At 40.7% G+C, this 17149-nt stretch overlaps 4 protein-coding genes across 10 annotated transcripts in view; all 4 read left to right on the top strand.

Moving 5' to 3' along the window:
* The first annotated feature begins 70 nt into the window (after window positions 1-70).
* Window positions 71-2128, top strand: LOC105264983 (tRNA (uracil-5-)-methyltransferase homolog A). Its single transcript, XM_011302236.1, has 4 exons — window positions 71-1209; window positions 1294-1528; window positions 1586-1778; window positions 1884-2128. The coding sequence occupies exons 1-4, from the start codon at window positions 164-166 to the stop codon at window positions 2123-2125; spliced, it is 1716 nt and encodes a 571-aa protein (XP_011300538.1). The 5' UTR covers window positions 71-163; the 3' UTR covers window positions 2126-2128.
* A 255-nt stretch (window positions 2129-2383) lies between these two features.
* Window positions 2384-6817, top strand: LOC105264982 (eye pigment precursor family transporter white). The gene is made up of 11 exons (XM_011302235.1): window positions 2384-2892; window positions 3451-3682; window positions 3957-4267; window positions 4369-4567; window positions 4634-4772; window positions 4882-5215; window positions 5280-5411; window positions 5546-5774; window positions 6061-6166; window positions 6302-6473; window positions 6588-6817. Exons 1-11 carry the CDS (start codon window positions 2803-2805, stop codon window positions 6687-6689), a joined length of 2046 nt encoding a protein of 681 aa, XP_011300537.1. The 5' UTR covers window positions 2384-2802; the 3' UTR covers window positions 6690-6817.
* A 759-nt stretch (window positions 6818-7576) lies between these two features.
* On the top strand, window positions 7577-11012 carry LOC105264980 (protein scarlet). 2 transcript variants are annotated; one of them, XM_011302233.1, is made up of 13 exons: window positions 7578-8074; window positions 8141-8239; window positions 8308-8447; window positions 8520-8690; window positions 8796-9034; window positions 9129-9321; window positions 9445-9470; window positions 9550-9655; window positions 9752-9979; window positions 10065-10200; window positions 10264-10369; window positions 10438-10538; window positions 10649-11012. In XM_011302233.1, exons 1-13 carry the CDS (start codon window positions 7903-7905, stop codon window positions 10828-10830), a joined length of 1899 nt encoding a protein of 632 aa, XP_011300535.1. In that variant the 5' UTR covers window positions 7578-7902; the 3' UTR covers window positions 10831-11012. The 2 variants fall into 2 exon arrangements, with proteins under 2 accessions (XP_011300536.1, XP_011300535.1); XM_011302234.1 differs by lacking the exon at window positions 10649-11012 and having other exon boundaries at window positions 7577-8074; window positions 9550-9665; window positions 10438-10526.
* Window positions 11013-11885: 873 nt separating this feature from the next.
* Window positions 11886-17149, top strand: part of RhoGAP19D (Rho GTPase activating protein at 19D) — an 81986-nt gene continuing 76722 nt past the window's right edge. For 5 of the 6 annotated variants that reach the window (XM_011302229.1, XM_011302231.1, XM_011302230.1 and 2 more), the window contains exon 1: window positions 11892-12481. The gene's annotated coding sequence lies outside the window, so the exon portion shown is untranslated. Of the gene's footprint in view, window positions 12482-17149 lie in introns of all 6 variants that reach the window. The other variant, XM_011302232.1, reaches the window with a different exon arrangement.

Genomic DNA, 17149 nt, shown 5'->3' with positions numbered 1-17149 from the left:
AGAAGTGAGGGAATAAAATTTCTTTCGTCCTGTGGAAATCTGGCTTTAATCTACGCGGGGCTATTCTCGTTGCCTCAGTTCATGCACAACACGTGTTCACTGTTGTCCTTTTAATAGTTGTTGTTGACAAATAGTTTAAATTAATTTTTCTCGCGTTGGAATAATGTCTGAGGATCCTAGAGTGACTGTTTCAAATGAGGACAACGATGGGACAAATGGGAATCCATACGAGTACCTCAATCGGGAGGATTTCACCTCTGAGAAGTACAAAATAGAGATTCAGGGGCTGCCCAAGTACTACGGGATGAAGGAGTTGAAGAATTTGTTGAATAACAAATTGGAATTGGACTCGAGCAAAGTGAAACCACCAAAAAAAGGGAGTGGATGGCTTTTTGTTTGTTTCAAGAGTGAAGAAGCTGTGGAGAGGGCTATCAACACGATCAACGGAATGACTTGGAAAAATTGCAAACTGATGGCAAGGAAAGCGAAACCAGCACCGGACCCCTTCATAAAACGAAAAATCGAGTCCCAAAATGACTCGTCGAAGAAACAAAAACTTGAAGAGTCAGAAACAATTTCCCCTGAGCTTCAAGTAAAAGCCAGCACAACTCCTCTCTGGAACATTCCGTACCCCAAACAACTGGAGATAAAATTCAAGGAAATACGATCAGTCGTGGAGAAACTGGGTCAAACAATTTGGAAGCAGAATGCCCCACTCTCCAAGTGGATCCAGCAACAAGAAATCAAGAATGATGGCCTGATTTGTGAGCTGTTGCCAATACTCAGTGCAGATGAGACTGAGGAATATAGAAATAAGTGTGAATTCACAGTTGGAAAAAGTCGAGACGGTAAGGAAATCGTCATAGGCTTCAGGTTGTCCAGCTATGCAGCTGGATCCACTGCAGTGGGACCCATCGATGACCTGTGTCACATCCCCAAGAGCATGAAAACCGCTGTCAAATTGTTTCAAGAATTCATCAGGGATTCCAAACTGGAACCCTACGATCCTGTCAATCATCAGGGGTACTGGAGTCAAATCACTGCCAGAACCACAAGATTGAATCATCTCATGTTGATTATCGTTATTCATCCTCAGGAGTTGAGTGATGGAGAGTTGACAACCTTGAAGGAAAGTATCTGCAGGTTTTTCGAGGAGGAAGGAAAGGAGGCCAACGTGACTTCCTTGTACTTCCAGACAATCACGAGAAGGTAAATTCGGGGAGAGTGGAAAAAATCACTCGATGTCAATTATTCGTTTAAAACATTTTTTGAGAATTTGTTTGGGGTTTTTAGAGACCCTAGGGGAGAAGGAGGCGGCTCACTCGAGCATCTGAGTGGCTCTGAGTATATTGAAGAGAAATTACTGGACATGAAATTCAGGGTCTCCCCTCAGGCGTTTTTTCAAGTTAATTCAAAAGGAGCTGAGATTCTCTATGAAGCAGCGATAGATTTAGCTAAACCGAATAAAAATACATCGGTGTTGGATGTCTGCTGTGGAACTGGAACTATTGGACTAGCCTTCTCGAAGGTTTGTCATTTTGAAATGCGAATTTCACTATTTATTACTGACTGATATTTTTTATAGCATTGTGGAGAAGTTCTGGGGTTGGAAATGGTACCGGGTGCAATAAAAGACGCGAGGGAGAACGCAAAGGCGAATAATGTCGACAATTGCGAATTTTTTGTGGGGAAAGCCGAGGATATACTTAAAACTGTTCTCCAGAGAACTACAAAGCCTGACGTTGTGGCTGTTGTCGACCCCCCACGTGCAGGATTGCGTAAGTTTCTATTGCATAATGTTGTGCGATTTTATCTTTAACGAGATGAATTCGATTGTGAAATGCGAAAATTTTTTTATGACTCGAATTAAAAAAACATTTCAGAGCAACAGGCAGTTCTCGCCCTTCGCAAAACAAATTCATTGAAAAGGTTGATCTACATCTCGTGCGACCCCAAAGCTGCGATCAAAAATCTCGTGGATTTAGCGCGACCAACGTCAAAACAATACAGTGGAGATCCCCTGGTGCCTGTCAAAGCCGTACCTGTTGATATGTTTCCTCATACTAATCATTGTGAATTGATATTTTTGCTAGAGAGAGTGTCCGTAGTGGAGGAGAAAAAATAAATGGAATTTATGGTTTCAAAATACAAAACTCGTGGTGATTTTTTTGTTTTCCTACTGACATTTGTCTGCTGCTGAGAAAATAACATCCCGTTTTTCAATAATTCTATTCTTTCAGATCGAATTTTGATATTTCTGTCGAATTTTGCAATCGCTATAATCTCATTATTACACGTAGCGTCGATTATTCTCACACGCATTGGGTGCCAGCTCGGCTTTACCCCAGTGGCGGGAGGAATTCAGTCATACCGTGATCGCCGAACCCGACAGATCGGCATTACCATAATTTCAAACTCCACTATTTCTACAAACTTTCGTTCCAACTCTTGTCACAAGAAAAATTCGTTAAACTAAATTTGTGGTAATGATATTCCCCCGTGGAAAATTTGCCCCGAGGCTTTAAATTTAATGAAGACACCTCACCGGGAGTCTCTCACCCCGGAAAGACAGTATTTTATCTCGCGAAGGTTGACAGTGTCTATCATTAAAATTCATATCTCGTTCTCCCCATATTTACACTGCTGTAAACTATCTCGAGACTAGATGAAACGTGACAAAGTGACACAATCACTCGCATAATGACGTAATGAAATAAATCAGTCTAAAAAATATCCGTCAAAAAATAAATTTGCGCGAGCGACATTTTTTTCAAAACGGAAAAACCGATTCTTCGGCTCGAAATGACAGCGACTGAGGAAAATCAACCCCTCATCACCACCCCCACCCCTTCTACGAGTACTCAGAGGACTTCCTACGACTCCGTGATATTCGTAAGTATCAATTAAATCCAGAGAATAATATATAAGTCCCCACAGATAATCGTAATAATTAAATTTGTTTATATTTTGTGGCGTGAGTTGAGAGATACAAAAAAAATAACTCAAGTGACGTTTGAATAAACCATCATGAGAAGAATTCCGCGTTGTATTTGTATTTCTGCGGAGGGGATTTTCAAAAAAATTTGGGATTGACATTAACGAGAAATGTCAAGAGAAAAGGACCGAAGAAGATCGTCACCGGAAGCCGTAGTGGTTCCGGAGGGCTTCCCACTGAAAATCGAGAACTCATGGGGAGATTAGGCGTCGGAGCCTAGGGTTCTCCTGCACTCTTTTATGTTTTCCACATATCCTTGTGCATTTAAATCCTATCCGTTAATTCCCCAGAGACCCATTGAAATTATGCAACACCCGTTATTGAAGATAATTGAGGCAATAACTGATAAGAATCCATCGTAAATTCGCTCTCCTCAGTCACTCCCCTGTTCTCCATTCATAATTATCGATTGTCTATCGTTAGAAATTGTTAATAAAATAATGAGTTAATTCCAGACGAAGGAAAATGGTCATCATCCCGATACCCACACACCCAGGACCGAGGCTATCCTCCGAATGGAGCCAGTGGTCTCTAAATATGAGACCCATTCCATTCCAGATACCAACGACAGGATCACCTACACCTGGAGTGAGGTAAACGTCTACTACACGTCGCGTAATGGCAGGGCCTGGGATCGTATGTTCCGGAGGAAAAAACCGGTTGAGCAGAGACATATTCTCAAAGACGGTGAGAATTCAATAAACTCGGTGCGAACGGGGGATAAAATATAGTTGTAAAAAAAAATTGAAATTCCAATTCGCCACTGCGATGGGATGCTCCGACTCGTGGTTTAACGCAACCACACACTCGCAATTACACAACACTGGTGAATTATTTATAGAAAAACATTTATGATGTTTCATCTCATTGGTCGTTTTCGCTATTAAAAATTGGAATTACCGCGCAGAATTTAATTGCCAATAATTTTTCTATTTTGTTAAAAAAAAAATGTTTGGTTTAGCTTGTGGAGTTGCTTATCCTGGGGAATTATTGGTGATAATGGGGTCTTCGGGCGCGGGGAAGACGACCTTATTGAATGCCCTGACATTTCGCTCATCCCGAGGTATAACTGTCTCGGGGACGATGGCTGCGAATGGACGACGAGTCACATCGAGTGTTCTTACGTCGAGAACGGCGTATGTACAGCAGGATGATATATTCGTAGGGACTCTCACGGTGCGCGAGCATTTATTGTTTCAAGCTATGGTGCGAATGGACCGGGACATACCGTATAAGCAGCGGGTTAAAAGAGTCAACGACGTCATATCCGAAGTAAATTTTTTTTAACTATGTAATTATCCGAAAAACCGTATAACCGATTCGAGTAATCATCAATTATAAATGATTCTCGACGTTTGACTTGCACAACGCAGTTGGCGCTGACAAAATGCAGGGATACGATCATCGGGGTCCCCGGGCGGGTGAAAGGCCTCTCCGGTGGAGAAATGAAAAGATTGTCATTTGCTTCTGAGGTACTCACCGATCCGCCACTGATGTTCTGCGATGAACCCACGTCAGGACTCGACTCCTTCATGGCGCACCAGGTGGTGTCCGTGCTGAAGGCTCTAACAGGTCTGTAACAATCAGAAAAAGAGGGGTGTATTAGTTTTATTTGTGGAGGAATTTTTTATTCTTCAGCCAGAGGAAAAACTATCATCGCGACCCTTCATCAGCCGTCTTCAGAGCTATTTGCCCTTTTTGATAGAATCCTCCTCATGGCCGAAGGACGTGTCGCCTTCATGGGGACTTCTGAACAAGCTTATGCGTTTTTCAAAACGTTCGTCAATCCATTATTATTTTTTTTTCAATAAGAAAGTTTTGTATGCGCGCACGAAACCCGTGGAAAGCTACACGTTTTTCATTCCTATCACAAATTAATTTTTTAGGATGGGGGCTGTTTGCCCCAGTAATTACAATCCGGCAGATTACTTCGTACAGGTTCTGGCGGTGGTGCCAGGACGTGAGGCCTCCTGCAGACACACCATCAACGCGGTCTGCGACGCATTTCAGAGGAGTGACAACGGAACTAAAATCGCTCTCGAGGCTGAGACGATACAGGGGGAATTCGAGGAGTCCCTGAGGAACCCTCAGGGAAAGGATAATGGGAGGTCGCCATACAAGGCCTCCTGGTGCGAGCAATTTCGCGCAGTCCTCTGGAGGTCCTGGTTGTCCGTCATCAAGGAGCCGATTCTCATCAAAGTTCGATTACTTCAGACACTTGTGAGTTGAGTAAATCCATCAATTAATTGATTAATTATTCATCGATATGCCCAATCTTTCTCAGATGGTGTCTCTGTTGATCGGAGTGATCTACTATGGGCAGAGGCTAGATCAAGACGGTGTGATGAACATAAATGGCGCACTCTTTATTTTTCTGACGAACATGACCTTCCAGAATGTTTTCGCTGTTATCAGTGTGAGAAATCCCTGATTTTCGAGGTTTCATTTACCCAATATAATTATAAAAGAGATTGAATTCAATTTGGAAATATTTCCCGGGAAAATAAATCATCGAATTTTCAATATTTTATGGAGAATTGATGGTTTCAGGTTTTCTGCGCTGAGCTACCGATATTCCTACGAGAGCACAGGAATGGAATGTACCGGACAGATATTTATTTCATATGCAAAACCCTTGCAGAGGCACCAATTTTCGTGGCAGTCCCCGTTCTTTTCACGACGATAGTCTACCCGATGGTCGGATTATATCCTGGGGTCGATCACTTCTTCATCGCCGCTGGAGTCATGACGCTCATTGCCAACGTCGCGACTTCATTCGGTAAAATTGAATTTCAGATTTTGGCTGAGTTTAGTGGGGTAATGACGGAGATTTATCCAGTGCGAGTTATTTGAATCTAGTGGGATTGGATTATATTCACTCACACTTGATAGAGTTACACGGTGATCGCATTACAAGAGCTCTTGCATGAACGCTTACTGTTCCAATCGGTAATCTCGAATAATCCACATTTTATTCCAATGAGGGATTTTCTTTTTGTTATTGAATTAAATCAATGCACATCTTAACGTTTGATTTTACTAGGATTTTCATTTTTTTGTTGCAGGATATCTCATTTCGTGTGCCAGCACTAATATTTCTATGGCTTTGTCTGTCGGTCCTCCTGTGATCATCCCATTTTTGTTATTCGGGGGATTCTTCCTGAACACTGCGTGAGCATTCGTTTTTTTATTGATGGCAATATTTTTATTCGTTAATTTATTCATATTGGAAATTATGGAATTTTTTTTCTGTTCGTTATTTCGTGTTGTCCGTCGGGTTTGGTTTCACGATTTTTTTTTGTGCAGATCTGTTCCTGTGTACTTCGAGTGGTTCTCCTATCTGTCGTGGTTTCGTTACGGTAATGAGGCACTGCTCATTAACCAGTGGTCCGAGGTTGAAACAATAGCCTGCACGCGCAGTAATGCGACCTGTCCTAAGACAGGCCACATGGTCCTGCAGACCTACAACTTCGATGAGGTTCGTGATCATTCTGATCCGCTAATTCTTGACATCCAATATCAATTGTTGTCTTCAAAAAATTGGAGTCATTCCAAATTTATTTCACTTTTTCTTCATTTTTTATTGTTATAGGGGGATTTTTACAGAGATATCATCGCGCTCTGTGCTCTCATCGTCAGCTTCAGGTTCATCGCGTTTTTGGCGTTGTTATCGAAAACTTTACGAAAAACTTGAATCGATTTACATTTTTATCAAAAAATGCATTCCAAAAATGTGCTTGTATGAACAGGTGAAGTCTCGAACTCGACTTGTTCTCTGGTTGAATTTTTGGGAAGAGTAAAATAAAGATTTAATTGACTCTAGTGTTGAATATTTGTTTCCTTCCCTTGTCCTCTGATCTTCGATGATCATTCGTAATCGATTTCGACTGCTCTGATGCCACAACTGTCCCTTGAAATTTGAAATCGCACATTTTCCAGGAGAATTTCCTGTCCAGGTTGTATAGACATTCTGACCACGTCGATATCGGTGTCATGACAAACCGGTTGACAGGCACACCGTGCGACCACATCACTTTTTGTGTATTATATGAATAAAAAAAACAATTGTGGGTGAGGGAATGCCGCCCCATGAAAATGGAGTGCATGGGATTTTCAGCACCAGCTGAGGAAGTGATATCTGATATCACCACGACTAAAAAAATTCTTTGAACTCTGACCCATCAACATTTTTATTCAAAATATTTAAAAAATTCCGTCAAGAGAATAATCAATTGAATTATTCCAAATAAATGGAAAATTAAATGAAAAATTCCGAGTTAAATTAATTGAAGACTCAACCAATGAATTAATTTGAATGATTTTATAAAAATTGTTCATTTTCCTCGGTTTAATATTTTTTTTACTTTGATCGACTGTTCTTTATTTGTTTACTTCGTCAGAAAGGAATATTGCAGCGTCGTCGCAATGCAAGTCTAGGGTTTCAGTGTTCAGTTACAGTAATCCCCAGATACTTATCCCTCTGGAGAGAGATAAAAAAAAAATATATGAAAAAAAAAATGGAGAGAACGGGGATTTTTGTACTCTGAGTGGAATATCCCTAGTGATTTGTCGGAAGACTCATTAATAGGTCTGGGAATTACACAGTCTATCAGTCGTTTCCCCCTTCATTGGAGGCCTCAACTGGTGCTGCGTGTCCCAAGCCCTCGTGAGGGCAGTCGATTGCGGTAACCAAGAGGTCCCAGTCGCATTTCAGCGCTAAGGTTTCCTCCCGAAGGGACCAGTGCCAGTGTTGTTAATTTATCCGCACATTTTCAGTGTCATTGAACTGACGACATGTTTTATTCTTATCCAACCACAAAATTTTATCGCTTGATAATTGATTAATTAATTAAGGAGTGAAATAATTCAATTCAATGTGAATTTAACTAGTTACAAATTTTTTTTTAATGAAGATGTTGGAACCTCCGAAAAATGAAGAACCCATGGGATTTTCCAGGAGATCAATGACTCCTGGACCTTCGGGGAGTAATCAAGGAGTTACATTATCCTGGAGAGATTTATCGGTTTATGCTGTGGATCGGGGGAGCAGCAATATTTGCAAACAAATAATTAATAATGGTGAAGATCAACGGCAGTAGTTTTCCCAGTTACAATAACCGCAAATGGAAATTTTTATTGTTTTAGTTCGTGGTGTTTTGAAACCTGGGGATTTAACGGCGATATTGGGAGGGAGCGGTGCAGGGAAAAGTTCTCTCATGACCGCCCTTGCATATCGAACGGCTCGTGAGTTCATTTGGTCATTGAATTTTTAGAATTATTAACGCACGATTGGAATTAATTAATTATTTCAGCCGGAGTGGTGGTGCATGGGGACATAAGAGTGAACGGCCACCCAGTGGAGTCCAAATACATGAAACATCACAGTGGATTTATGCACCAGGAAGACATCTTCATCGGTACGATGACAGTCCTGGAGCACCTGTGGTTCATGGTAACGTTCGCTCAATTGAATTTAAATAGATCTTTCTCAAAATTCAACGGACGTTTTGCCACTGTTCTCAAGGCTAGAATGAAGTTGGATCGGAGAATAGCGACGCGAGAGGTTCGAGAAAAGATAAACGGTCTGTTACGGGAAGTGGGACTTTTCGAGAGATCTGGGGTGAGGATTGGCTCCGGAGGGGACGACAAAGTGCTGTCCGGAGGAGAAAAAAAAAGACTGGCATTTGCAACTGAAGTAAATAAACAGAGATAGGGAAATTGTATTTTGCGTTTTGTGGAAATTAATTTATACTGACCGGTCGTCTGAGTCGATCACTCGATTGCTTCTCTTTGTCCTCAGCTTCTCACTGATCCCAAAATTCTGTTCCTGGATGAACCAACCACTGGTCAAGACTCAAATTCAGCCATTGTCCTCATATCTCACTTGACTGCATTTGCAAATCGAGGGAGAACTGTTCTCTGCACCATTCATCAACCGAGTTCAGCTATATTCGATAATTTTCATCGGATTATACTCGTGGCTGATGGGAGAATTGCATTTGCTGGGACTAGAGATCAGGCACTTGTGTTCTTTTCACGGTAACTTCACTCACTTCCACGCACTAACCGATCACACGCGATTTGTTCATTTTTTTCATTGCGGAAAATTTTGAGATTGTGTTTTTGGGTTCAGACAGGGCTACGAGTGTCCCAGTAATTACAACCCAGCTGATTTCCTCGTGGCTACCTTGGCGATAGCCCCCAGGGATGAGGAGAGCTGCAGAAGAGCTGCTCAGAGGGTCTGCGATGCATTTCTCACGAGTGACTCTTGTAAAGAAATGGATGTCACGTTACAACTGGAGGTTCATATCTCGAAGGCATACCATGTGAGGATTTTATTTAATTCGCAGTTTACTCATCAATCTTCAAGTGTAAAACTTGAAATTTTCAATAATCAAGAAGTGAGGTTTATTGATTTTCCATTCAAAGAGTGAATTTTTATTTCGCAGTGGAAAAGCGATATTTTTGATGATTTGTAAGTAACTCTGTCCGATTCTTCAAAAATTCTATCCATTCTCATTCGTTTTTCCTCAATCTGGATATTTTTTTTCTAGTAAACATCCAAGATGGTGGACAAGGCTCTTCTGGTTGACCCACCGTGGCTTCTTCCAAGTGCTGCGAGATCCTTCCATAGAATTCATCAGAATCCTCCAGAAACTCGTAACTCCTCGTTAATTCCCGAATAAATAGACACTTGCATTAAAATAAATATATTTTTACGAGATATGCTTGAGAGAAATGATTTATGTTTTTCAGTGTGTTGCCACGATGGCTGGATTATGCTTTGTTGGAGCAGTAAGTATGAACCAATTGGGAGTTCAGGCAGTCCAAGGGGTCCTGTTTATCCTCGTAACAGAGAACACGTTTTTCCCGATGTATGCCACTCTCTCCCTTTTCCCTCAAGAATTACCGCTGTTTCTCAGGGAAAACAAGGCTGGCATGTACTCCACACATCTTTATTATATCTCCAGATTAATATCGTTGGTGAGTCTAGTGCATTCCCAGTTGTCATTTTTCCCCATTTTTTCTGTGTTTTATTTTTATTTTCTGGTGATTTCTTTGTTTTTAGTTTCCTGGATTAATTGTCGAGCCTGTGTGCTTCACGACGATAATTTACTGGCTAGCAGGTCTCAGAAATACAGCCCAGGCATTCGGACTCACTCTTCTCGTAACGATCTTCACGATGAATGTCTCCACAGCTTGTGGCAAGTAATTCCAATTTTTTTAGCTATTACCCCACACTTCGTTAGAAATAATAAAAATTGTAGGATGTTTCTTCTCGGCTGCGTTCGAGACGGTTCCCTTGGCGTTGGCGTATCTTGTGCCTTTTGATTATATTCTGATGATCACAATGGGGCCTTTCATCAAATTAAGGTACGGGATTTATTCGGATTCATTGGGATTTATCCTGTGGGGTTGACTTCACTGCAAAATATTTTCAGCTCTCTTCCACTTTACATCAAATGGGTCAGGTACATCTCCTGGCTTCTGCATTCGACAGAGGCTCTGACGATCGTCCAGTGGCGAGGAGTACAAAATATTTGTGAGTCCTCCAGAAATATTATTTTATCGCATTTTATCATTTTTCTCTATTGAATTTTCGACTTGGCGACGAGTTTTTTAATTGATCAATTATTTGAACGATTTTTTAAGCTTGTGATTCCTCAATTTTTCAACCCGAACTGCCCTGCGTCACTGATGGATCTGAAGTCATGCAGATGTACGACTTTGACGAGAACCACTTCTGGCTGGACCTCATCTCCATGGCTATTTTATTCACTTGCTTCCACGTACTGGGGTACGTGTGTTTATGGAGGAGAATTCGAGCAAAATAATATCCGTACTCATTCCACTCGACGTTACGCCATTTTTTTATTCGTCATCCGATAAATAATTAATAAAAATCCTCACACGTTCCCGAATGTGTTTAATATTGCAATCAATAACGATTTTACGTTCTACGACGACTGGATAGCAGATGAAAATAAAAACATTGTTGAATCATACTTCGTACCTCGTCCTGTCTTTGCATTCCTCATCTCGTCAGAAAGACAACGAAAAAAAATCTCGTCCTTTCTCCAAAATTCACAACCAACGATTCACAGATGTTCCACATATCACATTATTAAGCGTCTTGCTTCACTAGAGTCATGTCATCACGAATATTCATGGTTTTATCACTTCAAAACAAACTACCCGAAAAACAACACGAACTGGATATTCCCGTGCTAAATTCACCGGTCGACTGGCTTCATCATCCCGCGCACTCACAGTACGCATGTTCAGGCGGGAAAATGCTACCGGCCTAGTAAAACAAAAGATTTTACTCTGAGTTCTCCAATTCTGAGGGAAACTGCATTTAAAATCATCAGTTTAAATAAGGCATTAAATTTTAATCGATTTCATAATTATTTCATCGAAATGGAGAATTAGCAAACGGAAATAGAAAATTTAGGCGCCAACGACTCGGTCCTTCGCGCACTGTCTCCACGCATGTAGTCAAAATGGCCGCAGGTCTGTATAGTCTTGTGGCGTCATTGTCGGAAGCTTCTCCACTTTTCCTCTAAAAATAGGATTAAACTCACAAAATAATATCAAGAACATAATAATAAAGAATTACTAACACCTGGCGACAGTTTGATAATAGAATTCAAGTGTATATATCAGTAAATAGCGAAGAAGAGCGATATCAAATTTCGCAAAACGAAAATATCCATCTCTGATCGCCATTTTTTGAAAATTGTGAGGGGATTTTCGGTGGTGAATTTCATAAAATAAAAAAACGTGTTTTCGGGATTTCAGTAGTGAGTAATATTTTTTATTAATAATAAATGATAAAAAAAAGTGTTAAGTGAATAACAAAAATGGACATGAGGTATTTTATCAGTGATTTTGTAGTGTTTTGTTTTTCAAATAAGTGGCAATGAGATTGAAGTAATTTTCTCTGTGACGACCTGTTGATAAAACCATAGGATGGCGTCTCCAGGGTAGCATAATGCTTGAGAAGTGGTTGCATTGAATGACAGACAGATGTCGTGTGTTTTTCGTTCTCTCCCGCTCTCAAAATCCAGCAAATGCACGTCTAGTTGTGCATTGGTGTGTGTTTCCACAGCATTCGAGCCACCGTAGTGACGATTAATATACGCTAGCGTGCGGACGTATCTTGACAGTGTAGTTTATTCTCCAGCCAAACATTGTTACCCCTGCAGTGTATCGTGGACAAAGTTGTTTCCAACAAGTGCAATTCTCCCCCCGTCGGGATAAACAACCCAACACCATTGTTTACTCGTTAAATGTTGATGCTGGGTTTAAATTAGTTCAATTATGCGTACTGACGCGACGCCCGTGTGCCACAGTAGTCGTGCTACTCGTCCCGGTCTCCGGGAGTGCAAAACGACTATCGTGATTTCAATTAGTGCCCCAGGAAGTCGATGAGGGAGTCTGGTGAACAACAACTGGTGAACCATCGTTTGGAAAAACTTCCTGGTGAGTCGAGAGCAAAACAAATACTCTTGATGTAGATTGGTGGGTGGGATAGGATTTTTTTTTTCCCTGAGGGATGCTCTGAAAAAAACCAGAGGCACATTGCCGGTTGTTTTTCTCATCCTCTGGGTCCCCTGCCACGGAAGTGACCTCAAATCTCCGCATTTTCCGGGCTCAAGCCTCCAAAAAATCTCGACGGGTATATTTTTTTTTTTATTCATCTTTTTTTCTTCTTTCGGTTCTCGTGGCTCTTGTACATTCGCTGTGCATTTCTCTCTCGTCTCTCTCATTCCCTTTGGTATCCTCTCGAGTGCGTCTCTCTTGGTTGGACTGAATCGTCCGGACACACTCGAGGGGATCAAGAAGGATGCCTGGAACCCCTTTTAAAGAGCACGAACCGACGGGACCCTTTTTTATACGAAAACACTCGGTGAGCCGATCCGAATGTCCATAAGGAGTGCGATCTTCCTCTCCTCTCCTCTAGCCCCCTGGAGATGTATCCAGTCCCCGAGTATCAAACTGTATACTGCAAGTTGGTATTTTACCTGTAGCCTTCTCTCGAGGCACACACACGGCCTTGAGTACAACTCCAATCCATCTTGCTCTTTTTATCCGATTCCCTGAAAACTCTTGAACGTACCAAACTTGTTATTTTGCACGTTTCTTGGAGTAGTCATTTTATTTTGCATTTTTTTCATTCTTATTTTCATTGGAGAGGTGGGGAGTTGTTCCACTGGGTTTCGTAGCGTTTATCTCGGAGTTCATGAGAATTATTTTACTACCAAGGACGAGTGGAGATGATCTCTTGGTGGGAAGAGTGGGCATAATGTACGGACAAACAAACCGTGCATGTCGACCGCAATAATGATGTTAGGATGGTCGTTGTGGAGTCACGAGGCGCCGGTTGTGACGTTCTCTTGGGTTGCGATCGTTATTGGGGGTGAAAATTCGGGGGATTAATGGCGATTTGATTTTTAGGGGTCATTATGACCTGGGGGGACTGTGTTGTGGAAGGGAAACCATAGCTACCAGGATTTTTCACTATTCTGTTAAATCTAGACGATTTTTTTTTGCAACCCAATTAAATTTCCGAGGAAATACGCCTCAAAATATTTTCCTCTGAAATCCATAGCCTTTGAGATTAGTCGGTAATCAGTTATTCGAGTAAGTTCTAAGTTGGATCTGGCTAAAAATAGTTGTTGGGTGCACTCGAGTATGACAAAATTCCTTGTCCTTGTTCACTCGCATTTGTCTGGTATTTTATCCTCCGAAGACGAGTGCGACAACACGGAAAAAATAATAAAATCTTTATTTTTTCAGTCGATAAATCGTAATCGCTGGAGTTTGTCTTTCATTATCGCGTTTCAATGTTGACATTAATACACCCAGCATTGAGTCTTCAGGTACAGTTTGTATAGACACATGTGGAGACTGTCCTGTGATTACTCGAAGCGGTTGTAGACTGCATTGCGGTGCCGACCTGGCACCCATGTGTCTCTATCCGTTACGAGCTTTTAACAGTGAGGGGAAAAAAAATTGCTGAAGATAGAGTGGAAAAATAAAAGTATGCGACCGACTAGGTCTCTTGTGGTTCTGCACTTGAGTGGAATGTATTACAGGTATTTACTCATTGCCCCCTCAGGCTGGATACGTACTTGAAGACTCGACTGGCGTGACTGTCTGAGAAGACCAGATTTGCTAGAAACACGTGTAAAAATAAATACAGACGACCTTGTCAATCATTTTTTAACCGATTTTAGCATTTCTGGCTTTTCCTGGTTTTCTGCTTTATTTTGTGTAAATGGTAAAAGAAAAGAAATTATTGAGTTCCTGCCATCTCGAACAAATATCCGTAATGAATTTATTTCTGAGAGGGCACGTATTACAAAAAAGACAATTAATCAAAAGAGACTGTTTTAGGTCACTCTTCTCTACGAATTAATATTGTTGGTGATGATTTGAGGTGAAAGTCTCAGTCTTTCTTGTTTCTTGACAAGTTTTTGAGAAATGTATTTCGTTATGGGTGAAGTGTTACTCCATTATTTCTCAATACGGAAGCATTACTGTATCACAATGGATGGAAAACAGGGTTTGACGATTTTTCAAAGGTATCGACGTTCAACTCGTCTTTTTAAACGATAGCTGTTATCGACTATCGGGGCACCATTGCACCAGAGCTGAGACTCGATCGTTTCTACACGGCTTTTAGATAAGATAACGCACTTTGTCGTTTTTTAACCGTTCCTTGCTGGTTTATTTGTGTTTTATTGGGAATTGTTTCGCTTTATTCTTTCTTCAGTTGTGGCTTAGATCTTTCCTCTTGCACACGTGATGGAGTACTTGGGGGCAAGGGACAAAGCCACTGATCAATGTAGCTTCCTTTTGTTGAGACAAAAAGATGAGGATTTAGAGGGGAATGATGGGGACTGAGGACTTGATACTGTCGATCGGATTATTACTTTCTCCTCTCGGGAATGATGACGGGTTAAAAATCTATCCCATTACCGTTACGTTACATGGATCATTGTTCTCGATCAAGGAGTTTTCAATTTCTTTATTGAATTATATCTCGGTTGACGTTCATTCTGCGATCTTTATTTTTATTCTATTCTACAATTATCGTGGTTTCAATTTCTGAAAACAGCTGGTTTCAGGATAACTCGGCTGGACTACTTCCACCGCAGTTCGATGAACTAAAGATAATTCATGATAATATCTAGGAGTAGCTCACAGCATGCGAGTGAAAAGACTTTCAAAAAGAAGATGTCAAGATATTTTTTGCTCCCCTCCTTCCCCTTCAATTCTCACCATTAACGATTTCCAGAGATATTGATCTATCATAATCACAACGGAGATAATTTTTTTTGTAGATAATATTTGCATATTTTTCTCTGGATAATATTTGACTTTAGGATCAGCTAAATCACTTCCGCCTCGGTCAGATAAATACCGCAGAATCCTTCAAAATATTTGGATGTAATTTCGGGACAAAAATTTTCGTTTATTCCATCTCGTTCATCGGTGTATTCAGGTGACGAATGATTTGATAAATAACTCGATATAACCGTGAATTCCTCTCGGAATATTCAGATGAATTTTCATAAATTTTTGGACAATCCGATAACCGATGACGCAGATAATTGCGCTATAGTATCGAGTAACGAGTGATCTCATAATGTGAAAAAAAAAACAATTACGCAATATGATGGTGTAGCCGATGGCCTCGCGGTGTGCCGAAGGGACACACAATATCCCACCGTAAACTAAACGAAAATGTGGCTATCGTGATGCTGTATCAAATTCGATGAGAACCACAAGAGTGGTTTGGCATTTTTCAATCTCTTTCTCTCACTCCGCCATCCGTTTTTTTCATCCTTTTTTGTACGTCAATCTTGTTTTTTTTTTCCTTCATTTTTTTTCCTTTTGCTCACTCGCATTATGAACCTCTGCGTGGCTCCCGAGAGGAGTTCCAGATATACTGTTATTCGCAGTTGGAAATAAAGGGGGAAAAATTGAGCTGAGGATGGAGTAAAAAATGGTGGCAAAAAAAAAAAACAGGCCCTACCCGGGTCTCAGCACGAATCGTGCCTTTTAACCGGGCCTGAACAGCTCGGCCTGTTCTCTCGTTTCTTTTCACTCGGGAGTCGAAAGGATTTCTCACATTGCAGGAGTCGTTTTGAAAGGACAATTTATTTCATACCGACGGTATAAAATAAATTCTTTTTCGCCATTCTGAAGGTGGAAGAATTCCCTGAACACTGAGCTCGCAATTGTTCGATGGAGAGTGAAAGAAACTACGGCTGAATCACTGAATTTAGATTGAAAAATTAATTTACAATTGTGGGAAACTAATGGCTTTGTGAGTCATGATTCTTTATGCAATTTTTAACTTTTAAGCGATTAGAATTCTTTGGAATTATCAATACTGTGGGTTTTATTTCAGTTGAGGATTTTTCTAGGCTTTCGAAAATTCACTTTTCTCTCATTTCTTCAATTTAATATGAATTATTTAATTATTTAATCGTTATTTATCGTAATGGGGAATTTTTCGGTGGCAGATCCGTTCAAGAGTATAATTTTTTCGACTGGTATAATGGTTTCTGATTATCTGAGGAATTATCCGGGCAATTTGAATTGATTTCATCCTGCAATATTCGTGATGATAATATCCATATAGTGAAATAAAAAAATTCGATCAACATGTGAGGGAAGATGCACGCGTTTCCTCCCTGCGGTTCTATCAATATTTTAATGCAACTCTGACCTCCATTTTTGCCAATTGAGGTTTTTTTTTATCGCTGAATGCACACGCAATTCTCCGACGCGATATTAAATGAATGTAATGCAATCCGGACCCTCGGACCACTGAGATCTCAATCTGCTGACGCTCGCTGTATCAACATATTTATTTATATTTCATAAAAGACAGTAGAGGGAAGATTTTCATCCGATCTCTCCCACATCTCAGGAAAAATGAAATTTGCAAAATCGATCTTTTTTTCCTTACAAACTCTCGTGTTCAATGTACCTCTCCGCCGGTTCCAACCGATTGAATTATCAGGAGATAAATAGCTATGTGAAGTTGGCATCGAAGTTTGAAAAATCTAACTTTTTTTTGTTGGTTTGGATTGTACTCATTGAGTACTTGAATGTACCCTGTGCACTTTTTTT

Source organism: Fopius arisanus, unplaced genomic scaffold (assembly GCF_000806365.1).
Source record: "Fopius arisanus strain USDA-PBARC FA_bdor unplaced genomic scaffold, ASM80636v1 scaffold00026, whole genome shotgun sequence".
Lineage (NCBI taxonomy): Eukaryota > Metazoa > Arthropoda > Insecta > Hymenoptera > Braconidae > Fopius > Fopius arisanus.
This window is presented reverse-complemented; position numbering and strand designations above follow the sequence as displayed.

What these genes read in the sequence shown, in the direction of transcription:
- LOC105264983 (XM_011302236.1), top strand. Translation starts at nt 164, where the DNA reads ATGTCTGAGGATCCTAGAGTGACTGTTTCAAATGAGGACAACGATGGG. An exon ending in TTCCAGACAATCACGAGAAG is followed by an intron (nt 1,210 to 1,293) that starts GTAAATTCGGGG and finishes TGGGGTTTTTAG; the next exon opens with AGACCCTAGGGGAGAAGGAG. An exon ending in CCCCCCACGTGCAGGATTGC is followed by an intron (nt 1,779 to 1,883) that starts GTAAGTTTCTAT and finishes AAAACATTTCAG; the next exon opens with AGCAACAGGCAGTTCTCGCC.
- LOC105264982 (XM_011302235.1), top strand. Translation starts at nt 2,803, where the DNA reads ATGACAGCGACTGAGGAAAATCAACCCCTCATCACCACCCCCACCCCT. An exon ending in GAGACATATTCTCAAAGACG is followed by an intron (nt 3,683 to 3,956) that starts GTGAGAATTCAA and finishes TGTTTGGTTTAG; the next exon opens with CTTGTGGAGTTGCTTATCCT. An exon ending in CAACGTCGCGACTTCATTCG is followed by an intron (nt 5,775 to 6,060) that starts GTAAAATTGAAT and finishes TTTTTGTTGCAG; the next exon opens with GATATCTCATTTCGTGTGCC.
- LOC105264980 (XM_011302233.1), top strand. Translation starts at nt 7,903, where the DNA reads ATGAAGATGTTGGAACCTCCGAAAAATGAAGAACCCATGGGATTTTCC. An exon ending in GACTGGCATTTGCAACTGAA is followed by an intron (nt 8,691 to 8,795) that starts GTAAATAAACAG and finishes CTTTGTCCTCAG; the next exon opens with CTTCTCACTGATCCCAAAAT. An exon ending in TCAGAATCCTCCAGAAACTC is followed by an intron (nt 9,656 to 9,751) that starts GTAACTCCTCGT and finishes TATGTTTTTCAG; the next exon opens with TGTGTTGCCACGATGGCTGG.